Genomic DNA, 13,594 nt, shown 5'->3' on the forward strand with positions numbered 1-13,594 from the left:
CATGTGGACTCTTAGTTGCAGTATGCATGCGTGATCTAGTTCCCCAACCAGGGATTGAACCTGGGCCCCCTGCATTGGGAGCTTGGAGTCTTAACCCCTGGACTACCAGGGAGGTCCTGTAAGTAGTCTCTTTATTAAAGTTTCACATTACCCAGGTGTGGATACTATGTGTTTCCAGCTAGGACCCTGATTGTTAGACTCCTTTAAAGGGGCACTATGATTTTACTTATTTTTGTAAATTTGAACAAATACTATTACTGAATCGTAAGATTAGTAATTTAGGTTTATTTTTATCTGCTTTCTACAGTAGGTTTACAGTAGTGTTTTTGGAGGAGAGAAACTCCCCCACACATTCCAAGCCAAAAGATTAACAGTGAAATACAGACCTCACTTCAGTGTTTTCAACTTCCTTCACAGAGTTCGATTTATATTTGCAGCATAAAATATTTTTAAGCTCCTCTTTGAGAGAATTTTAGCACTTTCTTCTTCAGAGTCCCTATTCTTATGATTGTTTGGGTTCCTTTCTTTTCCAAGCTGTTTCATTATGGTCCCAAACTAGCATTTGTGGATGCTGACCCATTTTAGGCAAATATGTGAAATAGAGATGTCTTTACACCCTCCAGAGTTTCTTCATGTTGCTAAAGCTACCCCCTTATTACCTGTCTCTTCCATTAACACTTTTGTGTCTTTCAGTGTCTAGCCACTTTAGATACCTATTCTGATAAGTTGATCTTAATGTTTACTGATGAGTTAACATTTTGCTTTTCTAAGGAGGCAAATGAATTTATTTATATTATTCTTTGTCTTTTGATAGAAATTCCGAATTATATACTTTCTGAGGTAGATTTCGTTTTTAGTGTTAGCTTTAATGTTAGTTCAAATTCCTTGGATTTGAAAAGAGTTTTACATATAGGAAAAACTAAATCTGTTTTTGTTTGTTTTTTTAGTCTAGCCTTTGTCTTTACATATGTGCTTTTTTTAAAACTCAGAATTTGGAGTCATCCTGCATATATAGTCATGCTTTTTAAACTAATATCATTAATAAGTTAATAAATGCTTTTTATTTATTTATTTATTTGGCTGCATTGTGTCTTCGTTGCTGTGTGTGGGCTTTCTCTGTATGCGGTGAGCGGGGGTTCCTCTTCATTGTGGTGCGCAGGCTTCTCATTGCGGGTGCTTCTCTTGTTGCAGAGCATGGGCTCTAGGCTTGCGGGCTTCAGTAGTTGCAGCACGTGGGCTCAGTAGTTGCGGCACACAGGCCCTAGAGCGCGTGGGCTTCAGTAGTTGCGGTGCATGGGCTCAGTAGTTGCCGCGCGTGGGCTCTAGAGCACAGGCTCAGCAGTTGTGGTGCACAGCCTTAGTTGCTCCGTGGCATGTGGAATCTTCCTGGACCAGGGATTGAATCCATGTCCCCTGAATTGGCAGGCGGATTCTTAACCACTGTGCCAGCAGGGAAGTCCCAGTAAATGCTTTTTAAAAAATATTTTAGTGGCTACTTAAAATTCCATCGTAAATATATATAATTTGTTTAACTAGTAGGAACAATATTTCATTATTCATATGGTTCATTATTTCAATTTTTTGGTCTTAAAATGTGCTGATAAATATATATATATATTTATTTTTTATTTTTTATTTATTTATTTTTTTTGCGTTACGCGGGCCTCTCACTGTTGTGGCCTCTCCCGTTGCGGAGCACAGGCTCCAGACGCACAGGCTCAGCGGCCATGGCTCACGGGCGCAGCTGCTCCGCGGCATGTGGGATCTTCCCGGACGGGGGCAGGAACCCGTGTCCCCTGCATCGGCAGGCGGACTCTCAACCACTGCGCCACCAGGGAAGCCCCATGATAAATATTTTTGTATAAAATTCTGTGCATGAAGCTCTGATTATTTCCTTAGGTTAAGTTTCTAGGAGTAGAATTACTAGGTCAAAATGTATATGTTTTTAAGGCTTCTGAAAATAAAGTACAGATATGACTAATATTTTGTTTGCAAGTATTGACAGCATCTGATGATTATAGACTACTTAAGAACCACCGAAAAATCTTGACGTTTTTCTGTCATAACTGTATCAGACCCCCAGTATTGTTATCTTTTATCTATGAGACGGTATCCACTGAAGAATTCAAATCCCATAATAATAAACTCCAGAGAACCATTATTTCTTTGTGGCCCTTACTGCAGTTGTTATTTTAGTTACTGATGTGATAAGTTTCTCTAACTAGACTATAAACTTCCATAAGGGCAGTAACCGTGTCTGTTTTTCCTTACCAATATTATCTCCAGGGCCTGTCACAGTATAGTAGGCATTCAATAAATATTTGTTGAAGGGGGTTAAAAATATATATTGTATCACAATTGTTAGTACCAAAAATGATGTAGCACTGTATGATTAGGATTGTTTAATTGGATTTTGAATTCAGATGCACTTAGGTTTTATCCTTAGCTTTACCACTTAGTTGCTGGCTGATCTTGGGCAAGTGCCTGGTAGAGTAAATGTTAGTGCTAGTTACTGTTTCCCAGGCTGTTTTTCTAATTCCCATCTATCTCTGGTTATGAATGCCTTCAGAACAGGAATACTGTATGGATCTAGTCAGCACCAGAACCTACTATAGCACCTGACATCATCTAAATAATTTTTGAATTGAAGTTTGTTTCTTTTTTTTTTTTGCGGTACGCGGGCCTCTCACTGTTGTGGCCTCTCACGTTGTGGAACACAGGCTCCAGACGCGCAGGCTCAGCGGCCATGGCTCACGGGCCCAGCCGCTCTGCGGCATGTGGGATCTTCCCGGACCGGGGCACGAACCCGTGTCCCCTGCATCGGCAGGCAGACTCTCAACCACTGCGCCACCAGGGAAGCCCTGAATTGAAGTTTTGAATTTAGGATTATGAGACATGTGGCATAAGCTGTAATTAATACCATGCTTCAGCTGTACTGAACTTGTTTTTCTCACAAAACTTCTTGTTCTTTCTAGTACCTGGATTTTACACACATCACTCCCTCTGCCCAGGATAGTCACACCCTCTTTTTACCTTACAAATATCTTGCTTGTCCTTCAGGACTTGGCTTAGGCTTTTCCTTCTCCTAGAAAGAATTCTGTAACATCCCTGAGCAGGTTGCATGTCTTTTCTCTAGAATAGGTTTTTTAATCTTGACACTATTGACATTTTGGGCTGGATTTTTTTTTTGTTTGGGGCGGGGGTGTTGTCCTGTTCATTGTAGGATGTAGGCAGCATCCTTGTATGCCTACTATATATGCTAGTACCATCTCCTGAAATCACGACAAACCAAAATGTCTCCAGTCATTCCCAAATGTCCCCTCTAGGCAAAATCACTTCCAGTTGAGTACTACTCTAGAATTCTAGTTCTTAGCAAATAGTAATGTAGTTGCCAGGTATTCTTAGCTGTTTTTTTCCCAATAGAATTTAAGTTCTTTTGATCACAAGGACTGTGCCTTCTAAATTTTTTTATCTCCAGCATCTAGCCATTGTCTCTCATAGAGATAATCAGCAAATATTTGTTAAGTGGATTGAACATAATTTAGTATTATCATGGATCCCAGATATTTACCATTGTAAACTGGGACTTGGGTTAATTATTAAATGAAGTATAAAGGATTCTGCAGGCAGTTTTACAAAAGGAAAATACATCTGATGTTTTCTGTTAGTGGTTTATGCACAGGCAGACATACTATTCCTAGTGTTTGTCCTTACATTGGGTATGTTTTTTGGTTTGTCTGTCCTTCGGTTACTTTGTTAGGCCTAGCTTTTGTTTGGATATTACATGTTTTGAAGTTCAGGTCCATAATTAATAGAGAGAAATAGTGCTGTCTTGATACAGAGTGCACAGTGGTCAATGCACAGTGTTATACCCTTAAGTCTTATGGGTGGAGGGAGTGGTTTTGTTGACTTTAACTCTGCTGTTCAGTAAAAGTCTTAGTAAATAATAGCCTTCTGTTGTCGAATTTTATTTTATTTTGCTTTTTGTTCTTAAATTTTTTTTACTGAAGTATGGTTGTTTACAGTGTTGTGTTCATTCCTCCTGTAGAGCAATGTGATTCGGTTGTATATATGTATACATTCTTTTTTTTTTAATATTTTTTCCATTATGGTTTATCATAGTATATTGAATTTAGTTCTTTGGGCTATACAGTAGGACCTTGTTGTTTATCCCTGTTGTCGAATTTTATAGAGCAGTTTTTTTTTTTAACTTTTTTATCTCTTTGTATATTTCTTTGTAGGTGGGTAGATGTTAATGATATTTCTGTGATCTTGGGCAGTAGCTTGTTCCAAAGGCTAAGACTTAGTAGGAGGATTTGAGGAATTAAGGTGATAATATTTTTGAATTTAGTTCTAAATTTGATAATCTTTTCTTATTACTACCTCTTATCTTTTTGGGGGGAGAAGTAGGAGGACTTCCAGCTTCTTTGTTTTTATCACCCCACTCCTACACCAGTACAGAGATAGATAATCATTTTATCCATCACCAGGTTCTTTCATCTCTGTGCCCAAAACAGATCTCAAATCCAATCACTTCTACCATCACCACTGCTAACTATCCCAGTCTAAGCTATTTTCATTTTTTGTTTGGACTGTTGTAATAGCCTTGTTCTTGGTTCTCTTGCGTCCATTATTATCCTCCCCCAATCAGTTGTCCACCCAGCAGCCAAATGACCTTTAAAAACTGTGAGTCAGATCATGTTATTTACCTGTATTAGAAAACTACTCTGGTTTATAATGTCAAATAATCCACCCTCTAACTTGGTCTTAGTTCCTGAACTAATTTTAACTTGAAAGTAGTCACTGTGCTTCTTATCTTTTTCCAGGAGGAATAGCACAGCATGCTGGGCTCTGGATTTAAAGCTGAGCGTTTACGAGTCAATTTGAGATTAGTCATAAACCGTCTTAAACTATTGGAGAAAAAAAAAAGTGAGTTATGCATGATTGCATTATACTTTCTTTCCCAAAATACACCACTGAGTCCTAGCACCTCAATATTGGCTCTTTCAGGCTAGCACTATGAAGTCTTAAGGATCCCATATCCTTTGGGTTTTGGATACATTTCTGCTGTCCTTTGTGACTAGTTAGACTGAATCACTTTGTTGCAGGGAAAGGAACATACTCTTGCTGTGGAATAGGTAACGTGACTCCATAGGTGGAAATTTCTGGCTACACAAACAATATTCTCATCTAGACGAGGTAGCAAATTCTAGACTAGATGAGATGAGACTAAATTTGCTAAGGGAGGGTGAGCTAGGATATAGTAGAAACACCCACTTTTCTGTTTTGGGGTGGATGTCTGCCTGCAGGCCAGGGCCCAGTATACTACTACTTTGTGACTGGAGTGGGATTTGTGCTTTAGCGGAACTGGCCCAGAAAGCAAGGAAGGAGATTGCTGACTATCTGGCTGCTGGGAAAGATGAACGAGCTCGAATCCGAGTGGAGCACATTATTCGGGAAGACTACCTTGTGGAGGCCATGGAGATCCTGGAGCTGTACTGTGACCTGCTGCTGGCTCGGTTTGGCCTCATCCAGTCTATGAAGTAAGCTGGTTTGTCTTTTTTTTTTTTTTTAAGCTTCATTGAGGTATAGTTATTTAGGAAAAAACTTCACATATTTAATGTGTACAATTTGACGAGTTTGGACATAGGCATACACCTGTACACCATCATCACAATCAAGTTAGAAAACAGTTATCACCTCCAGAAATTTCCTTGTATCCCCCTTTTTTTGATAAGAACATTTAACATGAGATCTGCCTTAAACATTTTAAAGCACTCAATACAGTATTGTTTAACTGTAGGCACAGTGTTGTTCAGCACACCTCTAGAACTTTTTCATCTTGTATAACTGTAATGAAGTAAGGTATTTTAATTTGAAGACCTAAGTCAAATCACCTCTGGAATTTGAGAAAGGAGTAGTAATACTGGTCTCTTCCTACACGTAGGGCGATAGCACTAAGGGACTACCACTTCACATACCCAACAACATTCTTCCTGCTATTCACTTGAAGGCTTGATCTCAAGGTAAACAACTGGTGAAAAGAAAATTTGGAATCTGAAATCAAGAGGCCTAAGTTTGAGTCTTGGCTCAACCATTTTCTGACTTTGTGACCTTGGGCTTGTTACTTGTTTGTGTTTCCCCCTCCAAAATAGGATGACAGTGATGGCTTGAAGCCTAGAGTTATTGTGAGAATCCAGTGAGATTTGTGAAATTGCCTTAGAGGCTATCAAGTATGGGATACAGATGATGGGGTTTTGTTTGTTTGAAAGAATGTTAAATTTTATTTATTTTTTTTTACCTTAATTAGGGAGTTAGATTCTGGTCTGGCTGAATCTGTGTCTACACTGATTTGGGCTGCTCCTCGACTCCAGTCAGAAGTGGCTGAGTTGAAAATTGTGAGTACAACCAGTTTCAGTGATGCATGAAGTTTATCCTATTAGAAAGGTTGGTAAATAAGTCACTTCTGCTTTTTTGACCACATATTTTTGTACCCTTCTCATGCTGCCTTTGAAAAAGTCTTTGTAAACTTGTTTCTTCCTCCTTTTCAGGCCTTATATCATGGAACAGAACAGTGTTTTCCAAACTTGAGTAATTTTTCTAAGGGGCAAAGTTACAAATATCCCCCAGTTTTTTCTTAAATTATTTTTATTGTAACGTTATTTAAGTATGTAAAAATAGAAGAGTTTTTATACAACTGTAAACCAGTAAAGTTAAAATAACATTAATTTAAGGGAACGGATGTTTTGCTTCATTGATTCATTCCACAAATATTTATTGAGCAGATGTTGTGAGTTGGGTGGGTACTGAGAGCACAGTGGTGAGCAAAGTATGACACCAGCCCTACTCTTGTAGCTTAGAGTCTGGTAGAAGAGACAGAAAAATTCACTGAGAAATTGCCTGCCACATCGTGGATATGGTACTGACTGCTCAGGTACAAATTCAGTCGAGTTGTTTTCTCTCCTATTTTCTACATCTTTGCCAGTTATTCACTAGGAGATTGTCTCAGTCTTATCTCCCAACCTATCTTATGAGATTTCCTTGTCTTCTGTATGTTTTTATTTTATTTTTTATTTTTTTATTTTTTTGCGGTACACGGGCCTCTCACTGTTGTGGCCTCTCCCGTTGCGGAGCACAGGCTCCTAACATGCAGGCTCAGCGGCCATTGCTTACTGGCCCAGCCGCTCCGCGGTATGTGGGATCCTCCCGGACCGGGGCACAAACCCATGTCCCCTGCATCGGCAGTCGGACTCTCAACCACTGCGTCACCAGGGAAGCCCTGTTTTTTTTTTTTTTTTTTTTTTTCTTTTTTTTTTTTTTTCTGTTTTTGTTTTTTAAGAGCTCTTTTTAAGTCTCTGAATATGTATTTTTTTTAATAGTCTATTATTTTTGTTTCATGGCTACAATGTCTTCTAACTCTCTGAGAATATTATAGTCCCTTTTTAACTTTTCTTGTTTCTGTATTGTTTCCTTCTATCTATTTCTTAGATTTAAACTATTTTTATAATAGAGGCTTTTCTGAAAGGTTTCATGGCCCTTGGCTGTTCATATTTAAGAGTGAGGTACTAAAAAGTGGATTGGAACCTCTTGTGTGCTTGGGTGGGCTTATTGCTAGATGCCAATTCATTGTTTGTTTGTTTGTTTCTGTTTTTTCCTTCCAGTTTCATTGAGGTGTAATTGACATACAGCACTGTATAAGATGTACAGCATAATGACTTGACTTACATACATCATGAAATGATTATCACAGTAATTTTAGTGAACATCCATCACCTCATATAGATACAAAATTAAATAGAAAAATTTATTTTTGTAATGAGAACTCTTACTATTTACTCTCGGCAGTTTTCATATATAACATACAGCAGTGTTAATTATATTAATCATGTTGTGCATTACATCTCTAGTACTTACTTACCTTACAACTGGAAATTTGTAGTACCTTTTGAGTGCCTTCATCCAATTCCCCCTTCCCTCCCACTCCCTGCCTCTGGTAACCACAAATCTGATCTCTTTTTCTATGAGTTTGTTGCATGTTTGTTTTATTTTTGAAGTGTAATTGACCTACAACATTATGTTGTTCCTGTTACACAACATAGTGATTTTTTTTTATACATTTCAAAATGATCACGATAAGTCTAGTTATGATATGTCACCATACAAACACATTACTTAGTTATTGAGTATATTCCCCACACTGTACATTTCATACTTGTGACTCATTTATTTTGCAGCTGGAACTTTGTACCTCTTAATCTCCCTCACCTATTTCCTCCTCCCACCCACCTCTTGCAACCACCTGATTGTTCTCTGTATCTATGATTCTGTTTCTGTTTTTGTTTGTTCATATGTTTTATTTTCTAGATTCCACATATAAGTGAGATCATATGATATTTTTCTTTCTCTGTCTGACTTATTTCACTTAGCATAATGCCCTCTAGGTCTGTCCATGTTGTTGCAAATGGCAAGATTTCATTCTTTTTTATGGGTAATATTCCATTGTGTATATGTACTGCATTTTCATTCATCTATTGATAGGCACTTGGGTTGCTTCCATATCTTGGTGGTTGTAAATAATGCTTCAGTGAGAATAGGTGTGCATATATATGTTTTTTCTAATTAGTGTTTTTGTTTTCTTTGGATAAATACCCAGGAGTGGAATTGCTGGATCAGATGTTAGTTCTGTTTTTAATCTTTTGAGGAATCTCCATACTGTTTTCCATAGTGGCTACGCCAATTTACATTGCCACTAACAGTACACTAGTGTTCCTTTTTCTCCACATCATCACCAACACTTGTTATTTGTGGTCTTTTTTTTTTATGATAGCCATTCTGACAGGTGTGAGGGGATATCTCATTGTGGTTTTGATTTGCAGTTCCTTAATTAGTGATATTGAGCATCTTCTCATGTGCCTGTTGGCCATGTGTTTGTTGTCTTTGGAAAAATGTCTGTTCAGATCTTCTGCCAGTTTTCTAATTGGATTGTATTTTGGTGTTGAGTTGTATGAGTTTTTTGTATATTTTGGATATTGACCCCTTATCAGATATATTGTTTGCAAATATCTTCTCCCATTCAGTAGGTGGCCTTTTCATTTTGTTGATAGTTTCCTTCACTGTACAAAAGCTTTTTAGTTGGATGTAGTCTCATTTGTTCATTGTTGCTTTTGTTTCCCGTGCCTGAGACACACCCAAAAGAGTATTACTAAGACCAGTGTCAAAGAGTGTACTGCCTGTATTTTTTCCTAGAAGTTTTATGATTTCAGATCTTACGTTTAAGTCTTTAATCTGTTTTGAATTTATTTTTGTGTATGTGTTGAGAGAGTAGTCCAATTTTCCCAGCGCCATTTATTGAAGAGACTTATCTTTTACCCATTGTATATTCTTGCCTCCTTTGTTGTAGAATAATTGCCCATATAACTATGGGTTCATTTTTAGGCTCTCTGTTCTGTTTCATTGATTTGTCTGTTTTTATGCCAGTACCGTACTGTTTTGATGACTGCAGCTTTTTTAGTATAGCTTGAAATCAGGGAGCATGATACCTCCAGCACCAGCTTATTGTTAAATGATCTGACTAAGCCCTTTCTTGAGGGAACTCTAGACTGTCAGGAACTAGTTTTCTTTCCTTGGAATGGTCATTTTCCTCAGAGAGGAGTTCTGTCTTCTACCTGGAAGGTATAAGCTGGCTGCATTTTTGAGAGCACAGGGAGAAGGAAGCCAAAGGTATCATTCCTCTCTTAGAGAAGATTTGCACATAATTCTCTTGTTGCCAGTATCTCTGCTCTCTGCTGTGCATGGAGCCCACAGTTCCTTTAGTTTAACCTCCCCAGAGAGTAAGCCTCCTGTATTCTGATAGGGTAGGGAGGGTGGTTATACAGTTTTGTGGGTAGGGGAATGGGAGAGTAGAGGCAACTACTTCTACTTTTAATGTAAATCTTGTTTATAGCCTCTCTTGTACTCCTCCTTTATATCAAGATTAATTCGAGATGAAACAAAGATTTACATGTTTTTTTTTAAAAAATGAAACCTTAAAGAAACAAAGTTAGGCATTAAAAAAAATAATCTCATAGTGGAAAAGGCATAAACATGCCACAAAACCTAAAAGCCATAAACAAAGAGTGATAATATAAGTAAAAAAGATTTCTGCATAGTATAAAGCAGAACAAAAACCATCGTTAACAGACAAATAACAAACTTATAAGTACCCAGTACCACTGAAAGTCTACCTAACACTGAGTGCCCCCTCACTGAACTTCCAGGTATTGGGACCACTCTGGTCTAATAGCACTGTCATCTCCTGCCTGTACTAACTTCTTTTTTTTTTTTTGCGGTACGCAGGCCTCTCACTGTTATGGCCTCTCCCGTTGTGGAGCACAGGCTCCAGACGCGCAGGCTCAGCGGCCATGGCTCACGGGCCCAGCCGCTCCGCAGCATGTGAGATCTTCCCAGACTGGGGCATGAACCGGTGTCCCCTGCATCGGCAGGCGGACTCTCAACCACTGTGCCACCAGGGAAGCCCTGTAGTAACTTCTTGAACGTTTTTTCTACATCTACTTTGGCTTCCTTTAGTCTGTTCACCATTCCATCAGAACGACTAAGGGTTCTGTTCAAAACACTCACCTGATCCTGTCACTACCCCTTGCTTTAAAGTCCTTTAGTAGTTTCCTGTTGTTCTTGTGATAGAAACAAAACTAATAAAGCCTACACGGCCCTGCACTGTCTGGCCCCCATCTGCCTTTCTTCATTTCCTACCACACTCTTCCTTTGGGCCTTGCACAAGAGGCTCACTGATTTTATTTTGGCTTGAGGATTGGCCCTGTTTTTCCAGCAGAGGCCTTTGCACATGCTGTTTTCTTTTCCTGGAATGTTCTTCCTTCCCTCCATGTTTAGTTAACTCTTGATCATCCTTTACATCTCAGTGAAGCATCACTTTATCTGACTTTTCTGATCAGGTCTGATTCTACTGTTGAAAGCAGATAGTTTAGTGTACTTTTCCTTTCCCCTATCACAGCTGCATTTGTACCTTTATCTTTGTGATTATTTGAGTAATGATTGTTTTTACCCAGAGACTGTAAGATTTTATAAGAGTAGGTACAATGTCTGTTTTTCTTCATCATTTGTAGTGTATAACATAATGCTTATAATAGAGTTTGGCACATAGTTGCAGCTCAGTGGATGGCTGGATAAACAAATAACTAAATGAATTAATATGTACCCCTTAAGGCTTTACAGACCTAGTCTTTTGGAAATCCTGTTTACTGTTAATAGGAGGAAGCTTGAAGCCCTCTGTAGGAGTGGTTTCCATTTTTATTTACTGTTCTTTTTCTCTGTAGGTTGCTGATCAACTCTGTGCCAAGTATAGCAAGGAATATGGCAAGTTATGTAGGACCAACCAGATTGGAACTGTGAATGACCGGGTAATGAACATAATTGTTAAACATGAAGCAATGGGTGGGGTGGGGGCAGGTTATTTTTATTGCCTGCAGTGAGTCCAGTGGGTACCACTGTAATGTAGGGTTAATCTGGGATTGCACCTTTCATAGTAAGAGAGAGAAGAATGCTGTCTGGCAGTGCAGTCAGCTCCTTACCCCTGTCCTACACCTCTGATTGTGAAGCTTTCCATCATCCTGTGTCATTCCTGATTTTGTACCTTATCCTTTGTGCCACTTGTGATTTATGGAGGTAGAAGTGAGGTGGGGAGAAGGGTAGATGATCTCAAATGTGGAAGGCAGCAATATCAGTCTTTGAGGCATATGTAACCAGAGAATGTGAGAGATACACGGGTCTTGTGCTTTGTGATTGAAAAAAATAATTTAACTGGATGGAGCTTCTTTTTTTCCTCTCAATTTGAAATGTGAGGAACAAAGTTTAAAATTGATACAGGTTAGGCTTAAGCTGGTTGATGCAGGTGCATCTTAACCCTGGATCTTTTACTTACAGCTAATGCACAAACTGAGTGTGGAGGCCCCACCCAAAATCCTGGTGGAGAGATACCTGATTGAAATTGCCAAGAACTACAATGTGCCCTATGAGCCTGACTCTGTGGTCATGGTACGTTTAGAGTCTTTTAGAATACAAAGGAAAATGAGTCTCTCGATGTCACTGTCTTTGAAAAATAACCATTTTCTTTGCACTCAAGTTTGCATATGGGAGTTTAAGCCTTTGTCCAGTTAATGCCTCTGGGGTAACAATAAATACGCCTGCATCTCTCAGAGTATTTAGGGATCAGATGAGATGAATGACTGAAAACACTTTGAAAAGGTACAAACTTTGATACAAATATAAAGTGGCATTATTGCTACTTTTCAGTGAAGTTCAAGGAATTGAGAGGCCCCTATGGGTAGCAAGAAAAGCCTCAAGACCCAGAACAGATCCTGAAAACATCTTTCGTGTGCCTGCCATGTGCTCCAGAAAGCTGAGAATACAGAAAATATATAAACAAGGTCCCTGTCCTAAAGAGGCTTACAGTGAAAGAAGGGCAGATATGCAAATAGTAAATCAGCAATTCATGTTGACTGGGTATAGTATATGTTTTGGTGTGCTGCTCAGACAACCCTCCCCCTGCCTGAAGTACACATTTCAGGACAGAAACATTTATTCCGCCAGCTCTTTTTTTATTTTAAGTAAATTTATTTTTGGCTGCATTGGGTCTTCGTTGCGGTATGTGGGCTTCTCATTGTAGTGGCTTTTCTTGTTGCAGAGCATGGGCTCTAGGTGCACGGGCTTCAGTAGTTGTGGCGCGCGGGCTTAGTTGCTCCGCAGCATGTGGGATCTTCCTGGACCAGGGCTTGAACCCGTGTCCCCTGCGCTGGCAGGCAGATTCTTAACCGCTGCGCCACCAGGGAAGCCCCTCTCCCAGCTCTTGAGAGTATTGATGACTGGTGGCTCACGCAGCTGAGTGTCCCTCCAGCAATGGCCCTCAGAAGACAGCTTCCTTACCCAGGGTCTTTCCTGGGGGCAGCCTGTATTTGGTAACTGGTCATTGCAGGGGATTAAAGACTCTGCCCCTTTGTCCCCAGTTGGGAGCACCTGCTGTAGTCCCAGCCTAGCTCCAGAACTCCCTGGGGGAATTAGCTGACCCCTTTGTTGTGAATGCATGGCAGCCCACCTTCTTCCTTTGCCCAGCCCTGCTTCCTTCATGTCTCCACAGGTGTCTGTCCCAAGAGACCTCTCCAGTAAACTTCTGTCAACGCTAATCACCATCTCAGAGTCAGCTTCCTGGGGAACCTAGCTGGTGACAGGCCTAATGATACGGGTTTCTCTCTTTTTCTTAGGCAGAAGCTCCTCCTGGAGTAGATACAGATCTTATTGATGTTGGATTCACAGATGATGTGAAGAAAGGGGGCCCTGGAAGAGGAGGTGGGGGTGGATTCACAGCACCAGCTGGTGGACTTGATGGAACAGTGCCAATGCCCATGCCCATGCCTATGCCATCTCCAAACACTCCTTTCTCATACCCTCTTCCAAAGGGACCAGTAAGTACACATACAAATAAATATGGATATAAACTCTAGAAAATGTTACAGAAGATGACAAGTTGGCTCTGTGAATACACTCAGGAATTGTAGGTTATCAAGAGGATTTAGCAGTAAGAATA

General features: G+C 39.7%; 1 protein-coding gene across 9 annotated transcripts in view; it reads left to right on the forward strand.

Annotated features, from left to right (window-relative positions):
- The window catches only part of IST1 (IST1 factor associated with ESCRT-III), a 31,356-nt gene that overhangs the window by 13,244 nt on the left and 4,518 nt on the right, over nucleotides 1-13,594 (forward strand). For all 9 annotated transcript variants that reach the window (XM_019935571.3, XM_073796845.1, XM_019935569.3 and 6 more), the window contains 6 exons: nucleotides 4,827-4,929; nucleotides 5,363-5,543; nucleotides 6,311-6,398; nucleotides 11,331-11,414; nucleotides 11,938-12,048; nucleotides 13,272-13,472. In XM_019935571.3, the coding sequence (XP_019791130.1) occupies nucleotides 4,842-4,929; nucleotides 5,363-5,543; nucleotides 6,311-6,398; nucleotides 11,331-11,414; nucleotides 11,938-12,048; nucleotides 13,272-13,472 (753 nt within the window). In that variant the 5' untranslated portion in view covers nucleotides 4,827-4,841. The remainder of the gene's footprint in view (nucleotides 1-4,826; nucleotides 4,930-5,362; nucleotides 5,544-6,310; nucleotides 6,399-11,330; nucleotides 11,415-11,937; nucleotides 12,049-13,271; nucleotides 13,473-13,594) is intronic.

This window comes from Tursiops truncatus, chromosome 19, assembly GCF_011762595.2.
Source record: "Tursiops truncatus isolate mTurTru1 chromosome 19, mTurTru1.mat.Y, whole genome shotgun sequence".
Classification (NCBI taxonomy): Eukaryota; Metazoa; Chordata; class Mammalia; order Artiodactyla; family Delphinidae; genus Tursiops; species Tursiops truncatus.